This window comes from Stigmatopora nigra, chromosome 7 (assembly GCF_051989575.1).
Source record: "Stigmatopora nigra isolate UIUO_SnigA chromosome 7, RoL_Snig_1.1, whole genome shotgun sequence".
Classification (NCBI taxonomy): Eukaryota; Metazoa; Chordata; class Actinopteri; order Syngnathiformes; family Syngnathidae; genus Stigmatopora; species Stigmatopora nigra.
Window position 1 is genome coordinate 12,245,784 of NC_135514.1, and position 19,680 is coordinate 12,265,463.

The 19,680-nt window shown below is 40.8% G+C and overlaps 2 protein-coding genes across 3 annotated transcripts; one reads left to right on the forward strand and one right to left on the reverse strand.

Moving 5' to 3' along the window:
- Positions 1-1,169: 1,169 nt before the first annotated feature.
- dhdds (dehydrodolichyl diphosphate synthase) lies at positions 1,170-4,815 on the reverse strand. 2 transcript variants are annotated; one of them, XM_077720774.1, is made up of 9 exons: positions 4,725-4,815; positions 4,340-4,420; positions 3,895-4,011; positions 3,685-3,827; positions 2,883-2,999; positions 2,712-2,813; positions 2,097-2,211; positions 1,915-2,022; positions 1,170-1,746 (listed from the first exon to the last, which is right to left on the reverse strand). In XM_077720774.1, the coding sequence occupies exons 2-9, from the start codon at positions 4,400-4,402 to the stop codon at positions 1,504-1,506; spliced, it is 1,008 nt and encodes a 335-aa protein (XP_077576900.1). In that variant the 5' UTR covers positions 4,403-4,420; positions 4,725-4,815; the 3' UTR covers positions 1,170-1,503. The 2 variants fall into 2 exon arrangements, with proteins under 2 accessions (XP_077576900.1, XP_077576901.1); XM_077720775.1 differs by lacking the exon at positions 4,725-4,815 and adding an exon at positions 4,511-4,718.
- A 516-nt stretch (positions 4,816-5,331) lies between these two features.
- On the forward strand, positions 5,332-19,646 carry ago1 (argonaute RISC component 1). The gene is made up of 19 exons (XM_077720720.1): positions 5,332-5,732; positions 9,047-9,233; positions 10,656-10,776; positions 11,298-11,479; positions 11,657-11,793; positions 11,887-12,021; positions 12,104-12,191; positions 12,863-13,010; positions 13,090-13,209; positions 13,285-13,407; positions 13,492-13,625; positions 14,281-14,465; positions 14,538-14,697; positions 14,773-14,863; positions 15,485-15,679; positions 15,769-15,903; positions 15,975-16,076; positions 16,163-16,362; positions 16,990-19,646. Exons 1-19 carry the CDS (start codon positions 5,708-5,710, stop codon positions 17,096-17,098), a joined length of 2,577 nt encoding a protein of 858 aa, XP_077576846.1. The 5' UTR covers positions 5,332-5,707; the 3' UTR covers positions 17,099-19,646.
- The last annotated feature ends 34 nt before the right edge of the window (positions 19,647-19,680 follow it).

Below are 19,680 nucleotides of genomic sequence, written 5' to 3' on the forward strand. Positions count from 1 at the left end.
AGTTTCGTATCAAATCACCCAATGGCTACCCCAGAAGCTCGACAACAACATTACGTCATCAGGATACAAAACACAACGACTTTACATATATTTTAATTAAACTGCGGAATATTTATGCTGCAAAAAACAAGAGAGAAATAAAAACTATTTTTGAGGTTAAATTTAAAAAAAGAAAAAAAAAGAAAAAGACGACACATCAACTCCCTTCCCCCACTGTAGTCCTCGCGCTCAAAATATACATTTGATTGACAGGCAACTGTCAGCCGTGCAAAACCATACAAACAAAGCACGAACTTATATGGAATTTGGCGCCGAAAATAACAAGTTGGACCATTAAGGGTTAAAAATACATTATAATAAACGACGTAAAACGTTTTTATCCGCGGTTAAATTATCTAGAAAACAATCATTATTTTGTTTAACCAAGGCAAACAATAACAATAAAAAATAGTGTGCATATTTTAAGTGACTGCAGGCTTTTGCAGTGTGCGCGCCAGCGTTGGCTGTCATGGCGGTGACGTTTCCACACACGAAGGACGACAACCTCACTTGACCCTCACTCCCCCAAAAAATAAAAACACCTGCAACCTCTAAGGTGGAAAGCAAAAAAAAACGAAAGTAAAAAAAACATCTTACCTTCGCTTTAGCCATATTGCCGTCAAAAAAATTTGGAAAAAATGACGGGTGAAAAGGGTTTTTTTTTTTCCTCTTCACAACTGGGTCACTGTGCCGTACAGACTGGGACGCTGCTTAAAATGGCGCATGTATATCGCACAGCAATGTTTTTCTAGTTTATACCATGAAATATAAGAGCCGAACCAGTTAGAACCAGTTGGACATGGCGACGGTTGTCATTGGACGAAGCCATGTCACGTGGTCACGGGGCTTCGCCCCCTTTTGGTCAAAGAAATAAAGTGGGAGTATTGGAGGGTCTCGTTGTAAATTGAGATTAGCGCCTCTAGAGGGCGTTAAATGGTAAATCAATTATTTTTATATAGAGTTGCGCTGATTAGGGAGTTATATAAAACACAATCTATTTTAAAATTAAAAAAGAGCAAGTTTGAAGACACCAATATTTACCACTAAAAGCACTTTATCATGTCACAGTAGTAATATTAAAAGTATACATAGTGTGAATGAAAAAAATCACAATCCTTATGATTTGACAATCAATAATCCCTTTATTTTTTTGATTAAACTGGTCAAAATGTAGTTCTGTCATCAACATCACATAACTGGACTGGATTGAATAGGTTATACAACATCACAGTGATCACTTCCACAAATCACAGCATGCACGTTTAGACAATAAACACATTTTAACTATATTTTGACCAGATACATAAACTCTTCAATTTATAATTTTTCTTTAAATCTACATTTATAAATATGCCAGTAACTCTATTGCCCCATGGGGGTTGGATCTTCCTCTCTTCATGACCACAGACTGCGGTTGCCTAGCAGCAGGAGCCCTTGTAGGAAAAGGTTGTCCTTACGGAGGCGCTAACAAGCAGACACGCCGTCATGCAGGTCGGTAAAGAAAGAGTCCCGTTTTTGCGTGAGCGCCTCTAGGAAGTTGCGCACTCGCTGTTGCCGTTGAGCGGTGTGCCTCAACACTGCCTCCTGTCGCCGATTGGCGTCGGCGGGCTTGCCGTTGCCGTGGCGCTGCAGGTGCTCGGCGGCACGGGCGCGGTCTGCCTCCATCTGCTGCAGTGCTTGGTGTTCTCGATGGACGTCTCGTGCATTCTGGAATGCAAGTTTTTCCAATTTAGAGCAAATTTGTCAAAGTCTGTTTGGTTTGCGGACCAAAATAATGGCAACAACATCTAATCTTTTCCGCATTTAAAAAAAAAAAAATTGGGTAAGGTGTCTTAGTGATGAAGTAGACTGGAATTTCCCATTAGAAAGCTTTACCTGAATGGATTTGTGGTTGACTTGATACTGTAGAATGGCTTCACATAAGTTCCAAAAGGAATAATCAGGCCACAAAACAGACTGAAATACTAAACATGTATGGGATGTCTGTTTTGGGGAGAGATAAGATTTTTTTTAATGATAGATAAATTAAGAAAGAAAAAAAGAAATGTTGTCTTTACCTGCCAGAGTAAAAAGTCACTGAGGCGCACTTCACCAGAGGTCCGTATGAGAAGGTCGGGATTGGGAGAGTTGTTGCTGTACAGACATTCGTTCAGCAACGCCTCGGATACGTCACTAATCCAGAAAAAAAAAATATTGTTACTTTCATACTTTAAGATAAACATTTTCTATTTTTTTTTTGTATTCTATGCAAGACTTTGCATATGTCTTTATTTGGAAAAACAAAATTTGATTGAGGCAATTATTTCATCATTCTTGTGAATGGCAATGTCATTCCCCTAAAGCTAAATGAACATTGCCAAGCATTATTCTTGTACATTTTTCCCATAAATTATGACTTTTTGGCAACTTTGTTCTGATAAAAATACAAGTTTAGTTATGTATAACTTGTAAATTGTACCAACACAAAAGGAAATAACTTTTCAAACTACTATTGTCCAAATTATGTTTTTCTCCAAAAATTAAAAATTAGTATTAACGCTAATAACTCATTCCAATAGCTTCCTCTAGTTTATACAATGATTTTAATTCAACTACACCCTCCTCTCCTGGAAAAAATGTTAATAGTAATAAATAAAAATGATGTTAAAATGACAACTTTTCCCAACCTTTACCTGGCTTCAATCAGTCCTTGCTCCACCCCCCAGGCCATCTCTCGCACGGCATTGGTCATTTCATATCGTGAAGTGTAGGCAAAACAGACATTCAAAAAACACCTGTGGGAAAATTATTATTAATATTTTTCAAAAACTAAACCAAAAAGCAATATCTAAAATCTAGTATACTTGTTGTGTGATCGGGTGGCGAGCACTGCTTTGGCAATGATCTTTTGGAGGTCTAGCGGCAGCAGGTTCAAATCGCCCAACACCCGGATGCAAACGCCGTGTTTTTCCAGATTCTCCCTGCCATTCAAAGGAAAAGAAAATAATGTAATACCTTGCCATTTCGCTCTTCAACTTTCACATCTTCACTACATTGTTGATTTTTTTTCTGAGTATTTTTGATTAATATTATTTTTTAAAGTTCATAAAAATGTGAAAATCCACACTGAAGCCAAAAGCCACTCTTGCTACTAAAACTTAGCACTGAAAGAATTAAAAAATATATATATTTTTTTTAATGGGCCGATTTTGCAGTTTTTCGATTATGTCTGGTCCACAATAACCGCAATAATCAAGGTCTTGCTGTATACCACATGAAGTATTCCATTTAGGAAGTAGAAAGTAGTCTCCAATGAAAGGAGGGGGGGGGGGGGGGAGTTCCCATCACATGCTGTAAGTTTATCTGTCAACTATTGTATTTCCTCTTCCTCTAACAGAATGCGAAATTATGAGCAAAAAGATATTGCTTTATAAGAGCAAAGCTTTTGCCTGAATATCCACTTTTAATACAGTGAAGCTCTGTTCAACAGCAACAAAATAAAGCGCTTATATAAAGAGTTTCATTTAATGAACTGCAGTCTTTAATCAAATCGTTCCACCCCTCCCACATGCTTTTAATATATCAAAACGCACTTTATAAAATGTTACTTAGCTCTTCCTTTGAAGAAATCTAATACGGGTATAAAATTAAGATCAGGAAACCTACCGCTCCTCCAAAAGTTTTTCAAATTTCTGCTTGGCCAGTTCCATAAGGCCGTCCACTTCACCCTGAGTTCGCTTGAAGTTCTCAATGCTGAATGCATACACCGTTACTTCAGGTATGTTCAGGTGTTTGCACCAACGAAGTGTCTAAAGGAGGACATAATGGATGTTCACAGGATGACAATTTCAATGTAAATTTAAAGACTTTTTTTACCTCTGCCAACTTGTTGAAGCCTTGCATGTGTCCCTCTTGGCGCGCCATGTTCTTCCTACGTGCAAAACGACGGTTTCCGTCCATGATGAAGGCCACGTGTTTAGGCATTGGTCCTGCCTTGGAAGGGGAGAGAAAAAAAATCTGGTTGTGAAATATCATTGAAAGCAATACTTGGGAGTGAGAGTCTAAATTTAGATATGTTGCTTTTAACCACACTTAACTGTCCTTACCTAAAAAATGTCCAAAAAGTTTTAAAAATACATATTTTAATCATAACACCAGGAAAATAAATTTTTAAAAAGAAACACTGGGAAATTTTATTCCATTCAGCATTTAAGTACACTTTTTTTTCATTGCCTATACTTGTGCTGTTTTAATAGACTGACAATGCATCATTTTATAGTAGCCTAGTGTAATGCCCGATCAGATTTATTTTCAAACATACCTTGAGAATATTGGCTGATATCCTCTCCAGCAGATTTAACTCGCCTTCCTTAATCCATGACATGTTTGAGAAATGAGATTTCTGGCAAAAAAATGGAAAATGTTCATCCAAACTTGCCAAAATTAAAGAAAATCAAATGTGGTAGTGGTTGAATGAAATCTTGGGTTTTACAATTAAACGTCGCAGAGATCCGATTTTTACGAGACATGCACTGACTCAGTCTAGGAAAAAAACTGATTAGTTTCTGAATAAAACACAAACATTAAGCAGGAAAATTTACCAGCATGCGTAAAAGAACACAGAACTACATAAAAACACGGCAAAATGCGCGCGTGAGCACAAAACGACGAGAATTTGTACACATCTAAAGAAAGCTCCAACTCACCGCTGTTTATGATGACGACCGCTTCCGCACGGGGTACCTGACGTCACAATATTTCCGGTCACGTGAAACACAAAATGTTAAGAAAATAAAAGAAAATACGAGTGTATTCTTCACAAATGTTCTTATCTATATACTGTATAAGGAAACTATTTATAGTAATATAAATATAAAAATATATATATTGTAATGAATGCGACTCGATACGTGGCATGGGAGATGGATGGAATTTCTTGCACATGTTCTTTTGACCAATCAATCATTGCCATTGTCAGCATTAGACGTCAAATCCTTTTGAACTTGCATATTTTTTAAATAACACTTCAGTTTGTGCCAACATATTTACAAATAAACATATCAATCTAAATCCCAATGTGTAACCCCCATTCTAGCAAGCAAATAGCCCATTTTCCCATGCACATAATTTACCTGCAATTTGAAAAGGGTTACATCAGGTGAAAGCCTGCAGTGTAATTCTCTTTATCACCACTAGGGTACGTCAGTAACTTATCCAGCAGTTCCCTTGCAGTTTTCATGGCAGAGAAGAAGTTTAAGCACATTTTTTGGGGGGCAGTGAGGGGATTCGAAGGGGGGGATCGGCCCTTTTTGTTCCGCGGGGAGGAGACCCACAACACACTGCTTGAGACACCCAAACACCGCGGACAGTTGGCTCAATCCCGGGGCGGTCTGACGGGGGAGGACACCGATGCAGCAGCACACGGCACCCGGAGACAAGAGGGGTCTTGTGGGATAACCGGGGGCCGGTTATCGCCTCTATTTAGGATTATAACTCCTCTTGTGGTTCTTTTTTTTCGGGGGGCGGACGGGCGGGTTCGGGGCACACAGCACACCGAGAAGGGACGAAGACGGTACGCCGAGAGGACGGTGGCTGGAAGTCTTCGTTCCAGGCTGAAGGGGCCGGCGGCGCTTCGGCCACATACCACCCTGGATTTGCTAGCTTGTGTCCGCACGGCTAAGTGAATGGGATGGAGCCGGGACCGTCTGGCGCTGGTATGTAAATTCAAATTTGCACATTATTTTTTTATTTTTATGAAATACTCTTTTGCTGCAGCCTTGTAGACCATACAAGGTTTTCTTTTTTGAGTTTTTACCCCCAAATTTTAACCTGGAAGGAGCCTTTCCTTAAACGAGGTTGACTTTCTATTCGGGCGAGGGGCGGCCACGGAGGTCGTGGGAACGAAGCCCGCCTTCCACCGGCAGCATCTGGCTGAGACATGGGCTACTCTTCCTCACCTTTTACTAACTGTTTATTAACTCGGTTGTGTTTTTATACGATGTAATAATCAATTCTGGGCGTATATATGTAAACTTGGTGTAGTAATGTGGGTTATATTTTGGGTGATTTAGGATTTGTGGGTGGGGTATGCCTTTGGGGGCCCCCCTGACTATCTGCGAAGTTGCCTATTGTGTGTGAAGTGTTGATTCACAAAGTGTTTGGGTGAATAGTATTTGGATGATGGGCAATTATGATGAGAGTTTGGGACAATTAAAAAGGGGAATATGATTGAAAATGGCATATGATTGGTTAATCTTTTAATTGCTTACATTTGTGGAAGTATGGTCAAGTGCAGTTCTTTTATTTGTGACAAAATGCAAAAGAAGGAAAATTTTCCATAGAGGAAACATTAGCCAAGTTGTTTTTTGGGGGTTTTCTTTAGAAAGGAATGGTTGTTTGGTAGATTTTGTTGTTTTGGGAGAAAAATACTATTGGGTAATACGCTCGAAATGGTTGAAGTGGACTTCACAACAAACATAACTTGGGTGGTTTATGAGGAAATCTTCCAAAAATAGTCACAGTTTAATGACATTTTTATTGTTTTTGACAGCCTGCTAAACATTATTGGCATTTCCTTTCACGTTATTAGAGGAAGGGTTTTGAGATATGTATGCTCAAAAACTGTGACATCATTGGTGGTTAATAAGGAACCTTAAAATCCATCTTTTGAAACAAATCCAATAGAAATGAACAAACATCTGCAGAGGTAATGCCTTGATCGCTTCCTGAAGCTATTTTGACTGAAATAAAGCGCTCAAGTGGTTTGCTAACATCTGGTGGGATTTCCACCAACTGTCTTTTGGAACAAGTGTTGCCACAAAGCCAAGTAAAAAGTTCAAGATACGTCGAGGTCATCCTTTGCATTTCAGATGCCGCGAGCCTGTGAATGCGTTGTGATAAAGATGCAAATGACGTAGCGAGGACGCTGGGACGCTGTGTTGTTATCGTCTCAACGCCCGGAAAACTATTGTCTCGGGACGTCGGGGAGATCTGGCTCGGGTTCGCACCATCTGCCTTCACTGGCATGGGGACGCCATGTTTGGGCCTGAGTGACTGTGTTTTAGCGCGTGGCCGTCATGAATCTTGAATATGGCCTTCCAGCGTTTGCCTAATGTGTGGCCTAATAATATTATATATTTACGCATGTCATTTTTTGGGAGAAGTAGTGAGAAGCTGCAAGGTAGTGTGTCGTAATGCATGATTTTGTCTCTACTCGGAATAAACATCAAGTGGAAATCTTAACAAAAAGTTGGTCAATCACATTGATTTTTTTTGGGTAATATTTGTGATAGTTTTTTAACTAGTATGTTGATATTTTTGTCCTAATGTTGTGTACTTTTTCTTCATATATTTTGGTATTGTTTATTCTGTGGTTTGATTTCCATTTAACTTAATTATTACAGTATATTATATGAATATTTTATTGTATTTTTTTTTCATTAATATTTGTCAAAAGTTAGTTCTTTCTTTTTTCACTTTATTTGTATTAATATTTTAAAGAATATATCAATTCATCAATCTATTTGAGAATTTTATAATTCACTTTTCTTTTTATGGTTTTCTTTATTTAATTGAATTGAATATTTTTCGATCCTAAAATTTATCTGATCCTATCTGATATCTACCTTATTTCATCTTGGATACTTAACGGTTTGAGTATTTTGGCTGTTTTTGTTAAGGTTGGTTGGATTTTTGGTTTGTTTGTTTGGTTTTTGCCTCTTACGTCCCTCCAGGCTTCCCTTCCTATCTTAACCAGCACTTGGTAATCAACCCTTGTCTGTCTATTTAAACCCTGACTGTCAGAGCCCTCACTTTTATATTGAGGAATCGGTGGCCAAAATATTCAGAGTACACAACCCCAGACCCACACTCATTCTGATTTGTCCAGCGAGTGGGCCGGTTCACCTTGAGGAAATCCCTTGCAGCTATTTAAAGAAGGGCTTTTCCAGGTTGGACTGATGTGGGAACTTGCCCCGGTGGGGCGGGAGAGGCCAAGGTCCCGGCCCCTCCTTCCATCCGACAGGCACCCCCCCCCCTCAAGCACCCCTCACGTACACACATACAGGTCTCCTGATATCCATGACAATAGCGTGTTGCCGTGGTGTCGCCATGGTGAGGCTGGGAATGCCGAAGCGGGGGGCTCGCCCGAATTCGCGAGGGCACTCCCCTCCGTCGAGCCGCCCGGTGTTGTTTATGTGCGCCGCAGACGCAGGAACGGGGCAGCTGGGGTCTTTGTTGTTGGTGCTGGGGGAGGGAGGGTGGCTGGGGTCCTCTGGGGACCTGAGGGGTTAAGACACGGGGGCCCCTCGTGCGGAGGTATTGACACTGACACTGGTTTTCTCTCGTTCGGATTTAGTGTTTCACAGCTACTGTTGCATCACTTGGAACTCTAAATTCAAATTTGTTAACAATTGGAGTTTTTTTCCCATATTGCCCAAGATGGAGGTTTTTTTTTCTCCATGTTTTTAATTGTTTTTAATGGTTTTTTTACTTGTTTTGGTAGAATAATGTTAATGATGTTATAATAGCATTAAGCTAGTGGGCGTTTGAAAAATCACATTGTGTATTTTAGGGCACAATATTTTTTAATTTATTATATATTTTAAATATTTTTAATTCATTTATTTTCTCTACCACTTATCCTTACAAGGGTCGCAAGGGGTGCTGGAGCTTATCCTATCCAACTTTAGGCAACAGGCAGGGGACACCATGAATTGGAAGCCAGCCAATCACAGGACACAATGAAAACAACCAACCAATCACAGCCAAACTCATACCTAAGGAAAATTTAGACTTTTAGAGTGTTCAAACAGTCTGGAATGCATGTTTTTGGGATGTAGGAGGAAAGCAACATCCACCTGGCAGACCATGGAAACTACACTGTTGCTCAGTGCAACTGGTTCTGCCGGTATCAGAATTACAGCAAAAATATATTGTGTCCTAACTTTGCCCAACTGTCATGAATTGAAATGTTGTTGCAATTGGTCAAATTTTATAGCATTTCTCCCTCCCATTTATTTATCCTCAGTGCCCATGGGGGTCTTACCCCCACCCCTGCAGCAGGTGTTCCACGCCCCGCGTCGGCCAGGAATGGGCACCGTGGGCAAGCCAATCAAGCTGCTGGCTAATTACTTCGAAGTGGAGATCCCAAAGATGGACGTCTACCACTATGAGGTGGACATCAAGCCGGATAAATGTCCGCGGCGAGTCAACAGGTAGATGTTTCCAAGCTACTTTTTTCACTCACTGACATTAGAGGTATCGATTTAATTAAAATAATTAAACTCTTACAGTTCAAACTGAATTGAGATTGACAACATGCACCAGTTGGTGAAGTTTTTGGTCTTAGGAAAGCACGAGAAATAGAATAAAGCTCAGATATCAATTATGTTTTCCTAATTCAAATGTCACTTGCCGGGAAAAAAGAGAAAAAGCAGTTCTCTTGTTTGTGATTTGACGCATTCCTCGATCCAAAAGGCTGTAAACAAACATGAAAGCCAAAAGAAGGAATCATCTGCCGACTCTTTGTCATGAAGTCTCTGGAGAGTCCTTTTCAGCCATCTTGTTTGTCTGCTTCAGAGTGAAAACATGTCAGCTTGACACATTCCCTTCATGTTTCAGCCACAACAATTACAAGATTTTCTCACAGCGCCAAATCCGTACAATTTCAGGTTTTAACTGTCCTTCCGACCTCATTTAAATTGTATTCTGATATCACTGAGTCTCAAGATGTTAATTAAGATGGGATTGACTTGATATGATAGCTCTAATAAGAAGATATCATATTTTCTCGCATATAAGCCATATTTCTAACTCATAAAAATGATGACTATTAGTACGGCTTATATGCGCATAAGTCACACAGCGTTGCTATACTCTACTCACCAGTAGATGTCAGCAAATTAACATGTACTATTTGTTGGTTATTTTCTGTTTTGCAGAAAGAAAACAGCCATTTCGAGATGAATTACTAACTTCCTTGTGATATTGACCAAAATAATGTCTTTTTGATTCATATAATAGCTTGAAAATTCCACATGGAATTCTGGTGAACTTAAATCCCAGAAATAAAAGTCCTTGTTTTTTACTCCACAGGTTGTTTTGTACTTTTCTTTTTACCAGGAAGAATGAGTTGGACTCATTATCCGGATTCTTTTCTGGAACATTCAGTTTAGAAGAGAAAATGTACACACACCATTGTTTTGTGAAAATTTTGTGAGAACGCTTTAAGACCCACCTTTTTTTCACATTAGCCAATCAGTGGTCAATCAGCTCCACACCACCCGTTAAACTTTCTTCTAAAATCCGTAGCGAGTCTTTGAGCTTCACTCCCTCTTGACTTGAGGGTTTTCTGACAAAGGCTACCCAGAAGGTATCCGAAGATCACGGCCTTTGACCCCCCGCTCCCTGAGCCCCTCTCTCACATTTGAAAAGGCCTCCCTGGCCTCCTCAACCCGCCTTGTTCCTTGTTTTTGTCCTTTCCTCCCCCCACCTCCTGCCATGACCATGACAGCTGCATTGCACACAATCGATAATTCGCTATTTCGGGTCACAATGGAACGATCAAGGGGATGGTTTTAACTGATGGCGCGCAATGGGTGGCGTGTGTTAACGCCATGGTTTTTTTGTGTCGTCAGGGAGGTGGTGGAGTATATGGTTCAGCACTTCAAGCCGCAACTCTTTGGAGACCGCAAACCTGTGTACGATGGCAAGAAGAATATCTACACAGTGTTGGCACTTCCCATTGGTAGTGAGAAGGTATTGAACTTAACTATGTTAAAAAGTGAACATTTCCATACAGTGGTACTTCTACTTACGATTAATTGGTTCCAGGTAAACATGCAAAAAATGATACAAAATGATTTATTAATATCTTAAAATGAATAACAGGCGTGGAAAAATATTTTCTATTTGTGCCGGTACACAAGTGTAAGGAGGAAGCTAACTTTAGCGAATTAGCACATCTAAACAACTTCAAATTATGACTTAACAACAACTTAGCATTAAATAGAGACAACCAATGGGATGCCAGCAGAGTGTAGGGAGATTCTCAAGCAGAATGCAATGCTAACGTGCCAATTTCAAAACTAAAATAACTTATACAGGAGATGTATTGACTTTTTAGGGGATTTTGTAACTTGGATTTTGCTTTTGTATATTTGTATGTAGAAAAATTTGTAAGTAGAGGTACCTCTGTAATGAATCAATGTTGCAAAAATGTTAATAATAGGATTTGGACAATTCAACTTTATTCTATTCTTTTGACTTCTTCCCCCCAGGTGGATTTCGAGGTCACAATCCCAGGCGAAGGCAAGGACCGAATCTTTAAGGTGTCCATCCGTTGGCTGGCCAAGGTGTCATGGCGCCTACTTCAGGAGACGCTGGTCAGTGGACGGCTGCAAGTGCCACTGGATTCGGTCCAAGCTCTGGATGTGGCCATGCGCCACTTGGCCTCTATGAGGTATACCTTCTTAGTGTGAAACTTCAAAAGTTGTTGTGGTTTTTATTTCATTATTTTTTGGATGGTGACACACTACCAACTCATCTTACATCATGAAAAATGAAGTCACGCTGAATAATTTTCCCGCACGCTGACTACCACCTTCCGCCTCACCCCCACCCCACCTATTCCAATTAGGTACACTCCAGTGGGCCGCTCATTCTTCTCCCCACCAGAGGGGTACTACCACCCTCTGGGCGGGGGTCGTGAGGTGTGGTTCGGCTTCCATCAGTCAGTACGACCCGCCATGTGGAAGATGATGCTCAACATCGATGGTGAATGACTTGACCTTAACATGTTAAAATAACAAACAAATAAAAATAAACTCTAACAATTTATCTTCGTGTATGCTCTTTGGCTCCCTCTAGTGTCCGCAACTGCCTTCTACAAAGCTCAACCAGTCATCGAGTTCATGTGTGAGGTTCTCGACATTCGCAACATTGACGAGCAACCCAAAACGCTTACAGATTCGCAACGAGTCCGGTTCACCAAGGAAATCAAAGGTGGGAGATTTTGCACCCTTGCTAGTATAGAAAAGTCATAAATATGTCGTAGCGTCAGGTCTCGTGTATCCCGCATCTGCAGGCCTCAAGGTGGAGGTGACGCATTGTGGGCAAATGAAGAGGAAGTATCGAGTATGCAATGTCACCCGGCGTCCTGCCAGTCACCAAACGTAAGTAATGACAAAGGTGGTCACCATGATTTTGTGCAAACATGACAATGTCATTTTTTCAATGAGACCTTGTCCCCATGAGGTCATTGTGAGATCATATTTTTGTTAGTCATCCAACAAAAAGGAGAAACTCCAATGTTTTACAGCCCCTCTATCTTTTTTTAAATGACATTTTAATATTTCTTAATACATTCCTTTTTACTTTACTTTGTACTTTATACTTTTTACTTTAATGATGAGTGATGAGTATGTTAATACTTTAGTCATTTTTTTCTGTTTATGTTTCATATGTACTGTTAACGGATGCACTTTTTTATATGTATCGTATCTTTTGCTGACCCGGCCCGTCTGTCAAGTTTTTAAAGTCAATGTGGCCCCCCGGGCCCAAAAGTTTGCCCACCCCTGGCCGTAGTGGGTCTCTAAATCAGCCAAACCAGAACCAATCTGTCACTCATGCGCAATTCATTCCTTCAATAATAATATACACATATCGTCCACTCATTATGGTATATTTATTAAATGGGAGGTTGTAAATTTGAAGAACGTGGCCATTATTCCCAGGGTGAAGAACCCTTTCCCTCCCAGGGGCCATTACCAATCATTTCAGGCTACCAATGGCCGTAAAAATGAGTGAGAAATTATATATATATATATTTTTTTATCTTGGGCAGGTTCCCCCTCCAGCTGGAAAGCGGGCAGACGGTTGAATGCACCGTGGCCCAGTACTTCAAGCAGAAGTACAATTTGCAGCTAAAATACCCTCACCTGCCTTGCCTGCAGGTGGGGCAGGAGCAGAAGCACACATATTTGCCCCTTGAGGTGAGGAATTGTATTACATCATGATAATGTATCGTTTTTTTTTTTATCTTACAATTTTTTTCTGTTCCAATTGTGTCAGGTGTGTAACATTGTAGCAGGCCAAAGATGCATCAAGAAACTGACGGATAATCAAACGTCCACCATGATTAAAGCCACCGCTCGCTCGGCGCCGGATAGGCAGGAAGAGATCAGCAGGCTGGTGAGTTTAAAACCACCCATCCGCCCAATGAAAATGAGCAATTGTTGAGAATTAAGTCTCGGTTCTTTCTCCCAGATGAAAAATGCCAACTTCAACCTCGACCCGTACATCCAAGAGTTTGGCATCAAGGTTAAGGACGACATGGCTGAGGTGACGGGTCGAGTTCTCCCAGCCCCGATCTTGCAGTACGGAGGGCGGGTAAGTATTTAAAGCAGGACAAGCTGAGATGTCGCTGTCCAAAAAATTGGTTTCAATGATATTTGGCGTGTGCCCCAAATGCAGAACCGAGCCATAGCCACCCCGAATCAGGGTGTGTGGGACATGAGGGGGAAGCAATTCTACAATGGTATTGAGATCAAAGTGTGGGCCATTGCTTGCTTTGCCCCGCAGAAACAATGCAGAGAAGAAGTACTCAAGTAAGTTCACCTTAGGATTTGGTTGCTTTTTCTTTGCCTGTCTATCACAGCTCACATAGTACCATATTTTGCTGTTTAATATACCCGGGTATATTAAATGGCAGGGGTATGTTAAATGGCGCACAAATGGGAAGGTACGATCCACTTTGCAGTCTTTATGTCGTGACGGGGTGCATCAATGTTTTACAGACTAAAACTACTTAGTGCTCAGGTTAAAACTACTTACTGCTGAATAAAGTCTGACTTAGAATTCTAATGAAATTAAGTATCAATAATTATGCCCCCATGAACATCATACAAATCTTGCCAAAAAAGCTGAGTTGCCATTTAATATACTGGGTATATTAAACGGCAGGGGTATATTAAACGGCAGGGGTATATTAAATGGCGCACAAACGGGAGGCTCAAAAAAGCAAAAATCATTTAATATATCCGGGTTTATTAAACGGCAGGGGTATATTAAATGGCGCACAAACGGGAGGCTAAAAAAAAAGCAAACATAATTTAATATACCCGGGTATATTAAACAGCAAAATATGGTAATTAGTAAAAAAAAATGTATACCCTGAAGACCAAATTTCCACTCATGCCCATCTATTGACAAAAGATTTGAAGGTATTACCAACACTATTAAATGCAGATTTTGTCTTTCTAGGAACTTCACCGATCAGCTACGCAAGATCTCTAAGGACGCCGGCATGCCCATCCAAGGCCAGCCGTGTTTTTGCAAGTACGCCCAGGGAGCGGACAGCGTGGAGCCCATGTTCAGACACCTGAAGAACACTTATTCAGGGCTACAGCTTATCATCGTCATCCTGCCTGGCAAAACACCTGTCTACGGTAAAAGGATGATGTCCTTGATGATGACATCTTAACATGATGGATCATTTAATGTTATTATTTGCAATTCAGCCGAGGTGAAGCGGGTTGGAGACACTCTGCTGGGCATGGCTACTCAGTGTGTCCAGGTTAAGAACGTGGTCAAGACGTCCCCTCAAACCCTTTCCAACCTTTGTCTCAAGATCAACGTCAAGCTGGGTGGTATCAATAACATCCTGGTGCCTCATCAAAGGTTCGAGCTAAATTCAGAGATGCATAACGCACCTTTTCGGCCGTTTTTTGTTAATGACTCGCTTGCATTTTTCAGGTCGGCGGTGTTTCAACAGCCAGTTATCTTCCTGGGAGCTGATGTGACGCACCCTCCTGCTGGCGATGGCAAGAAACCCTCCATCACTGCTGTAGGTGTTATCATGTAGAATGCCTGAGAGTTTATTATTATACTGACATCTAGTGGTAATTTATGAACATGATAGAAATATAATAAGTTCACTATTTGTAATAAAAAAAAATAATAAAAGGGTTTTCGGAAAAAGGATAAAAGGAAAGTAATGTCTCATCCCACTGAGTCACGTTGTAAAATCGACATGACGTCAACCCGTCAGTTGCTAGTGACATCAGCCAAGAGGCGATTGGTTGCCTTGTTGCCTAGCGATAGTGACAGATGCTTGAATTACATGGTGGAAAGAAGGAGGCTGTGCAGGGATGGTTGGGGTCGATTCAGGAAAATTTAGAGCTAGCCTCGTATCCTTGTGGAAATCGGAGAGTACCCAACCTCCACACATTGAGGACCGACCTGGAATCGAACCCTAAACCCCAGAACTGTGAGGCCAATGCACAAACCACTTGGCGGCACTTAATATATTGAAGTGATAAATTTTATCTTACTATTGATATTAGCTTTTGTTAATCATCTTAACCAACAATTACAGTGGTTCCTTTTGTTTTTTAGTTTTATAAAAACAAATTGCTACAAGTGCATGCTAATGTTAGCATTGCTTTTCCTGTCTTTTCTCCTTAAGGTGGTGGGCAGCATGGACGCCCATCCCAGCCGCTACTGCGCCACCGTGAGGGTTCAACGACCCCGGCAGGAGATTATCGAGGACCTTTCCTACATGGTGCGCGAGCTCCTTATCCAGTTTTATAAGTCCACCCGTTTCAAGCCCACCAGGATCATCTTTTATAGGGATGGCGTTCCCGAGGGACAGCTGCCGCAGGTAGGAACGAGATGGTAGAAACATCAGTAGTTTTCTTTCTTTAATCTAACTGTATTTCTTTGTGTCTGTACCCAAAAAAAACCCTTCAGATACTGCACTATGAGCTTCTAGCCATCAGGGATGCCTGCATCAAGTTGGAGAAGGACTACCAGCCTGGCATCACATACATTGTCGTGCAAAAACGCCACCATACACGCCTATTCTGCGCCGACAAGTCTGAAAGGGTAATTTGCACAATGGTCCCTTTTTAATAAAAAATTGTTTAACCGGAAATCCCATCCCTCTTCCACCCCAGATCGGAAAAAGCGGGAACATTCCGGCTGGCACCACAGTGGATACCAGCATCACTCACCCCTTTGAGTTTGATTTCTACCTGTGCAGCCATGCAGGCATACAGGTAAAGCATACAAGAAAGAGCATGGCTACTCCTAATCCAGTTTCAAGAGGCAATGAATCATGTTATTTATTCCTTTCCATCTCCAGGGTACAAGTCGCCCGTCGCATTATTACGTCTTGTGGGATGACAATCGTTTCACAGCCGACGAGTTGCAGATCCTAACCTACCAGTTGTGCCACACCTATGTACGCTGCACCCGCTCCGTGTCCATCCCGGCGCCGGCCTACTATGCCCGATTGGTGGCCTTCCGTGCCCGCTATCATTTGGTGGATAAAGAGCATGACAGGTGGGGAAAACATCAACCAAAAGCTACCGTATTTTCATGACTATAAGGCGCACTTAAAAGTCTTAAATTTTCTCCAAAATAGACAGTGCGCCTTATAATCCAGTGCGCCTTATATATGGAAAAAAACGAAAACCAAAAACGAAAAACCACCACTGTCGGATATTGAAAAAACACAAACACCTGAACTGAAACAATACTGTTAAATATGCAGATGCCATCTTAGTTTACAATAACTTCCATCATATAGCTCAACCCCCACTGCAAGATTTTATACAAAAAAAATCCAAAACATCAACAATGGCTGGCTCTAGAGGTGACTGTGTAGTGAGTGCTTGATACCTGGAAGTCAATAGCAATTACCATATTTTCACGACTATAAGGCGCACTTAAAAGTCTTACATTTTCTCCAAAATAGACAGTGCGCCTTATAATACAGTGCGCCTTATATATGGAAAAAAATGTCATTCATTGAGGGTGCGCCTTATAACGCGGTGCGCCTTATAGTCGTGCAAATACGGTACTTGTTATATCACTCAAATATAGCTTTACATTTTTTTATGTATTCATTGGTAGTGAATGAAATCAATGTATTATCCAGACCTACCTTAACACATGCTCTTTTTACAGCGGAGAAGGCAGCCATGTGTCAGGACAGAGTAACGGTCGAGACCCCCAGGCATTAGCTAAAGCGGTCCAAATCCATCACGACACCTTGAGGACCATGTACTTTGCCTGAGCTGCATTCCAAACCACCCACAACTCCCCTGTCCATGTCACCACAGCCCCTACCCACCATGACGACCACCTCACCCTCTTCCCTTTACCCTATGTGAGTGTCCTCAACCAGCTGCATCAATCCAATCTTCAAAACACTCCAGCCTCACCCACTAAAAGGTTATGAATATTTTTATTATTATTTGTCATTGTTATTGTCGTTTTTTTTTACTTAAAGGGGCGGTTTTAGTTATTTCTTCGGTTTTATAATGTCAAATTGTATGCTACCTTCACAAATGCAAGTAAGTATGCAAAGGGAGGAAAGTAGATGGTCCACAATGCTGCCTGAACCAGTGTTCCAAAATCATGAAGATTGGGGAATCCTTAGCTTGCATTTTGTGGTTTTCAATTGTTTCATTTTACAAGTGATGTTTATTCTTTTTATACCTTTGTTCCCAAACCCGCCTTGAGGTACATTAGCACTTAGCGTTTAGCATGTAGGTGCCTGCAAGATGTAGGCTCTCGTCTTAAAAATTTCGTAAGCGGACGTAGCATATTTTAGAGCCTTTAGCATAGCATAACAATAGAAGGAGCATCTCATAGAACCGTGGGCCGGATGAAGTATACTTCTTTGGTGGCCCTTGTATGTTAGACACTTGCACCCCATGCACCTGAACCAGCGTTATTAACCAGCCAAAAAAAGAACAACCAATGGAAAAAGGGGCACTTGAACCGGGAGCTGTTTTTATTATTTTTTTTGTCGACATGCTCTTTAAGAATTTACAAGGCACTTTTTTTGTTTCATTTACTTATTGATTTTTTTTTTTATTACTTCCTAATGGCCTCATCTTTGTACACTAAAAAACCCGCACACTATGTACACATTAGCTCTTACCTCACCGCCCGGACAGCAGAAGCACACTCAAAAAAAAAAATATCACTATTCAAGCACACTTCTTGTCAATACTCATCACACAACATGGTTATCTTTCTCTCCTTCTTTAACATGTGTTTCTCGCTTGCCAATCTCATCATGCGGGGTTTCCCAAACTCGTTCATAGTGAGAAAAAAATGTCCAGAAACGTTTTTATCGCCGAAAATTTTCTTCTTAATGAAACGTATCTAAAAGATAATCATATTTCCCTTTTTGATTTATTGAAGTATTTGGTAGTTTACCTTGTTTTTATCATTAGATAGCATTTTCTACATATTAAAACTATGCTAATGATACTTAAGACTATGTGCACACTGTTTGGTGTGATTCCCAATTAAGATTTTTTTTATTTTTTAGTTAATATGTGCTATAATGATACTTTTTAAAAATTAAATCAACAGTATAGTCCGCCCTCAAGCTAGTGATTCTGTTCTTGCTGCTAAAACAGGAATGCTTTGCTCTTAGAAGAAATATTGATCAATATCCAAATAAATATTGAAGCAGTTCATTAGCGCCTCCTACTGTAAGGAATGTATACACAGTTTGGGAAACCCTGCCTTTTTTTTTAGTGTCAGTCAATTTCCCTTGGTGCTCCGTGTGCATGGCTGGCACGGGTAAGGGGGTTGCGACTACTTAATACACCCTGCCTTTTTAAATATAATAATAATAATAATGCATGAAATACGTTGTAAAACTGGATTATCTGAGCCACCTAATTTTTTTGTGCGGTGGGCATTATTTCCTATTTGCCTCGATTGTGAAATGGTGACAAAAAGTTTTTTTTTCTTCACAAAATCCATTGAGTATCGTGACGCGTGTATGTGGAGACTGTGACCGGACGTTTGGTCTCCGGATGTTTGGTCGCCCGGACGTATGGTCGCCTGGGTGAATATAATTTTGAGAGCTGGTTTCAACAGTAGATATTTAGATATAAAACTCTCTCGTGAATATAATTTTGAGAGCTGATTTCAATAGTAAACTCTGTCATGTTGTCAAACGTCCAGACGACCAAACTTCATGCGGCCAAACGTCCGGGCGACCAAACAACCGAGTGCTTGTGGAGACCGAAGCCCCTTTCACACGGCCTCAATTTTTGTGAGAGAAAGTCACGTTAAAAGATTCTCTTGCACAGTTACAATAGTAGGACAATAGTAATAGTACAATAGTATAATCAATCCAGCAGATAAGTACCGCCAATCAGGATTTCTTCATGGGATTTTTGCGCAATATCCCTGTGTGAAAGAGGCCTCAGTCCAAAATACCACGTCGGTCTCCCACTGGGGTGTTTTTAAATCACATTTGTGAAATCGAGTAATCAAGAAAAAAAAACATTTGTACAACGTTTTACTGATCCGTCATTGTGTTGAAAGTGATCTGTACATATAAATATATGATATTAACCTGTTATGTATTTTGGCTCACCACTCGCCAGGCCTTGTCAGAATATCGGGGGCCAAAAGTCTAACCGCCACCTAGTTCGCTCCCCTCTATTCATATAATAATGATATTAAGTTTCAGGGTACTTCCGAGCACCGCTGAAAAACAGATGCAGTTCTCACTCACTGAAGCCACAAAGCACCTTGCAGGAGGGGGCGAACAGGTGAGCGGTAGGGCCGGTTGGGATTTGAGGGGTTTGGGTGGGGGGGTTACTGAAAGTATGACAGCCGGCA

Excerpts from the sequence above, each read along its gene's own strand:
- dhdds (XM_077720774.1), bottom strand. The coding sequence starts at position 4,402 with ATGTCATGGATTAAGGAAGGCGAGTTAAATCTGCTGGAGAGGATATCA. Across the intron at positions 3,000-3,684 it reads GAAAAACTTTTGGAGGAGCG|GGAGAATCTGGAAAAACACG; the intron begins GTAGGTTTCCTG and ends TTTGAATGGCAG. Across the intron at positions 2,212-2,711 it reads CAAGGACTGATTGAAGCCAG|TGACGTATCCGAGGCGTTGC; the intron begins GTAAAGGTTGGG and ends TTTCTGGATTAG.
- ago1 (XM_077720720.1), top strand. The coding sequence starts at position 5,708 with ATGGAGCCGGGACCGTCTGGCGCTG. Across the intron at positions 12,022-12,103 it reads GTTCACCAAGGAAATCAAAG|GCCTCAAGGTGGAGGTGACG; the intron begins GTGGGAGATTTT and ends CCGCATCTGCAG. Across the intron at positions 16,363-16,989 it reads GTGGATAAAGAGCATGACAG|CGGAGAAGGCAGCCATGTGT; the intron begins GTGGGGAAAACA and ends CTCTTTTTACAG.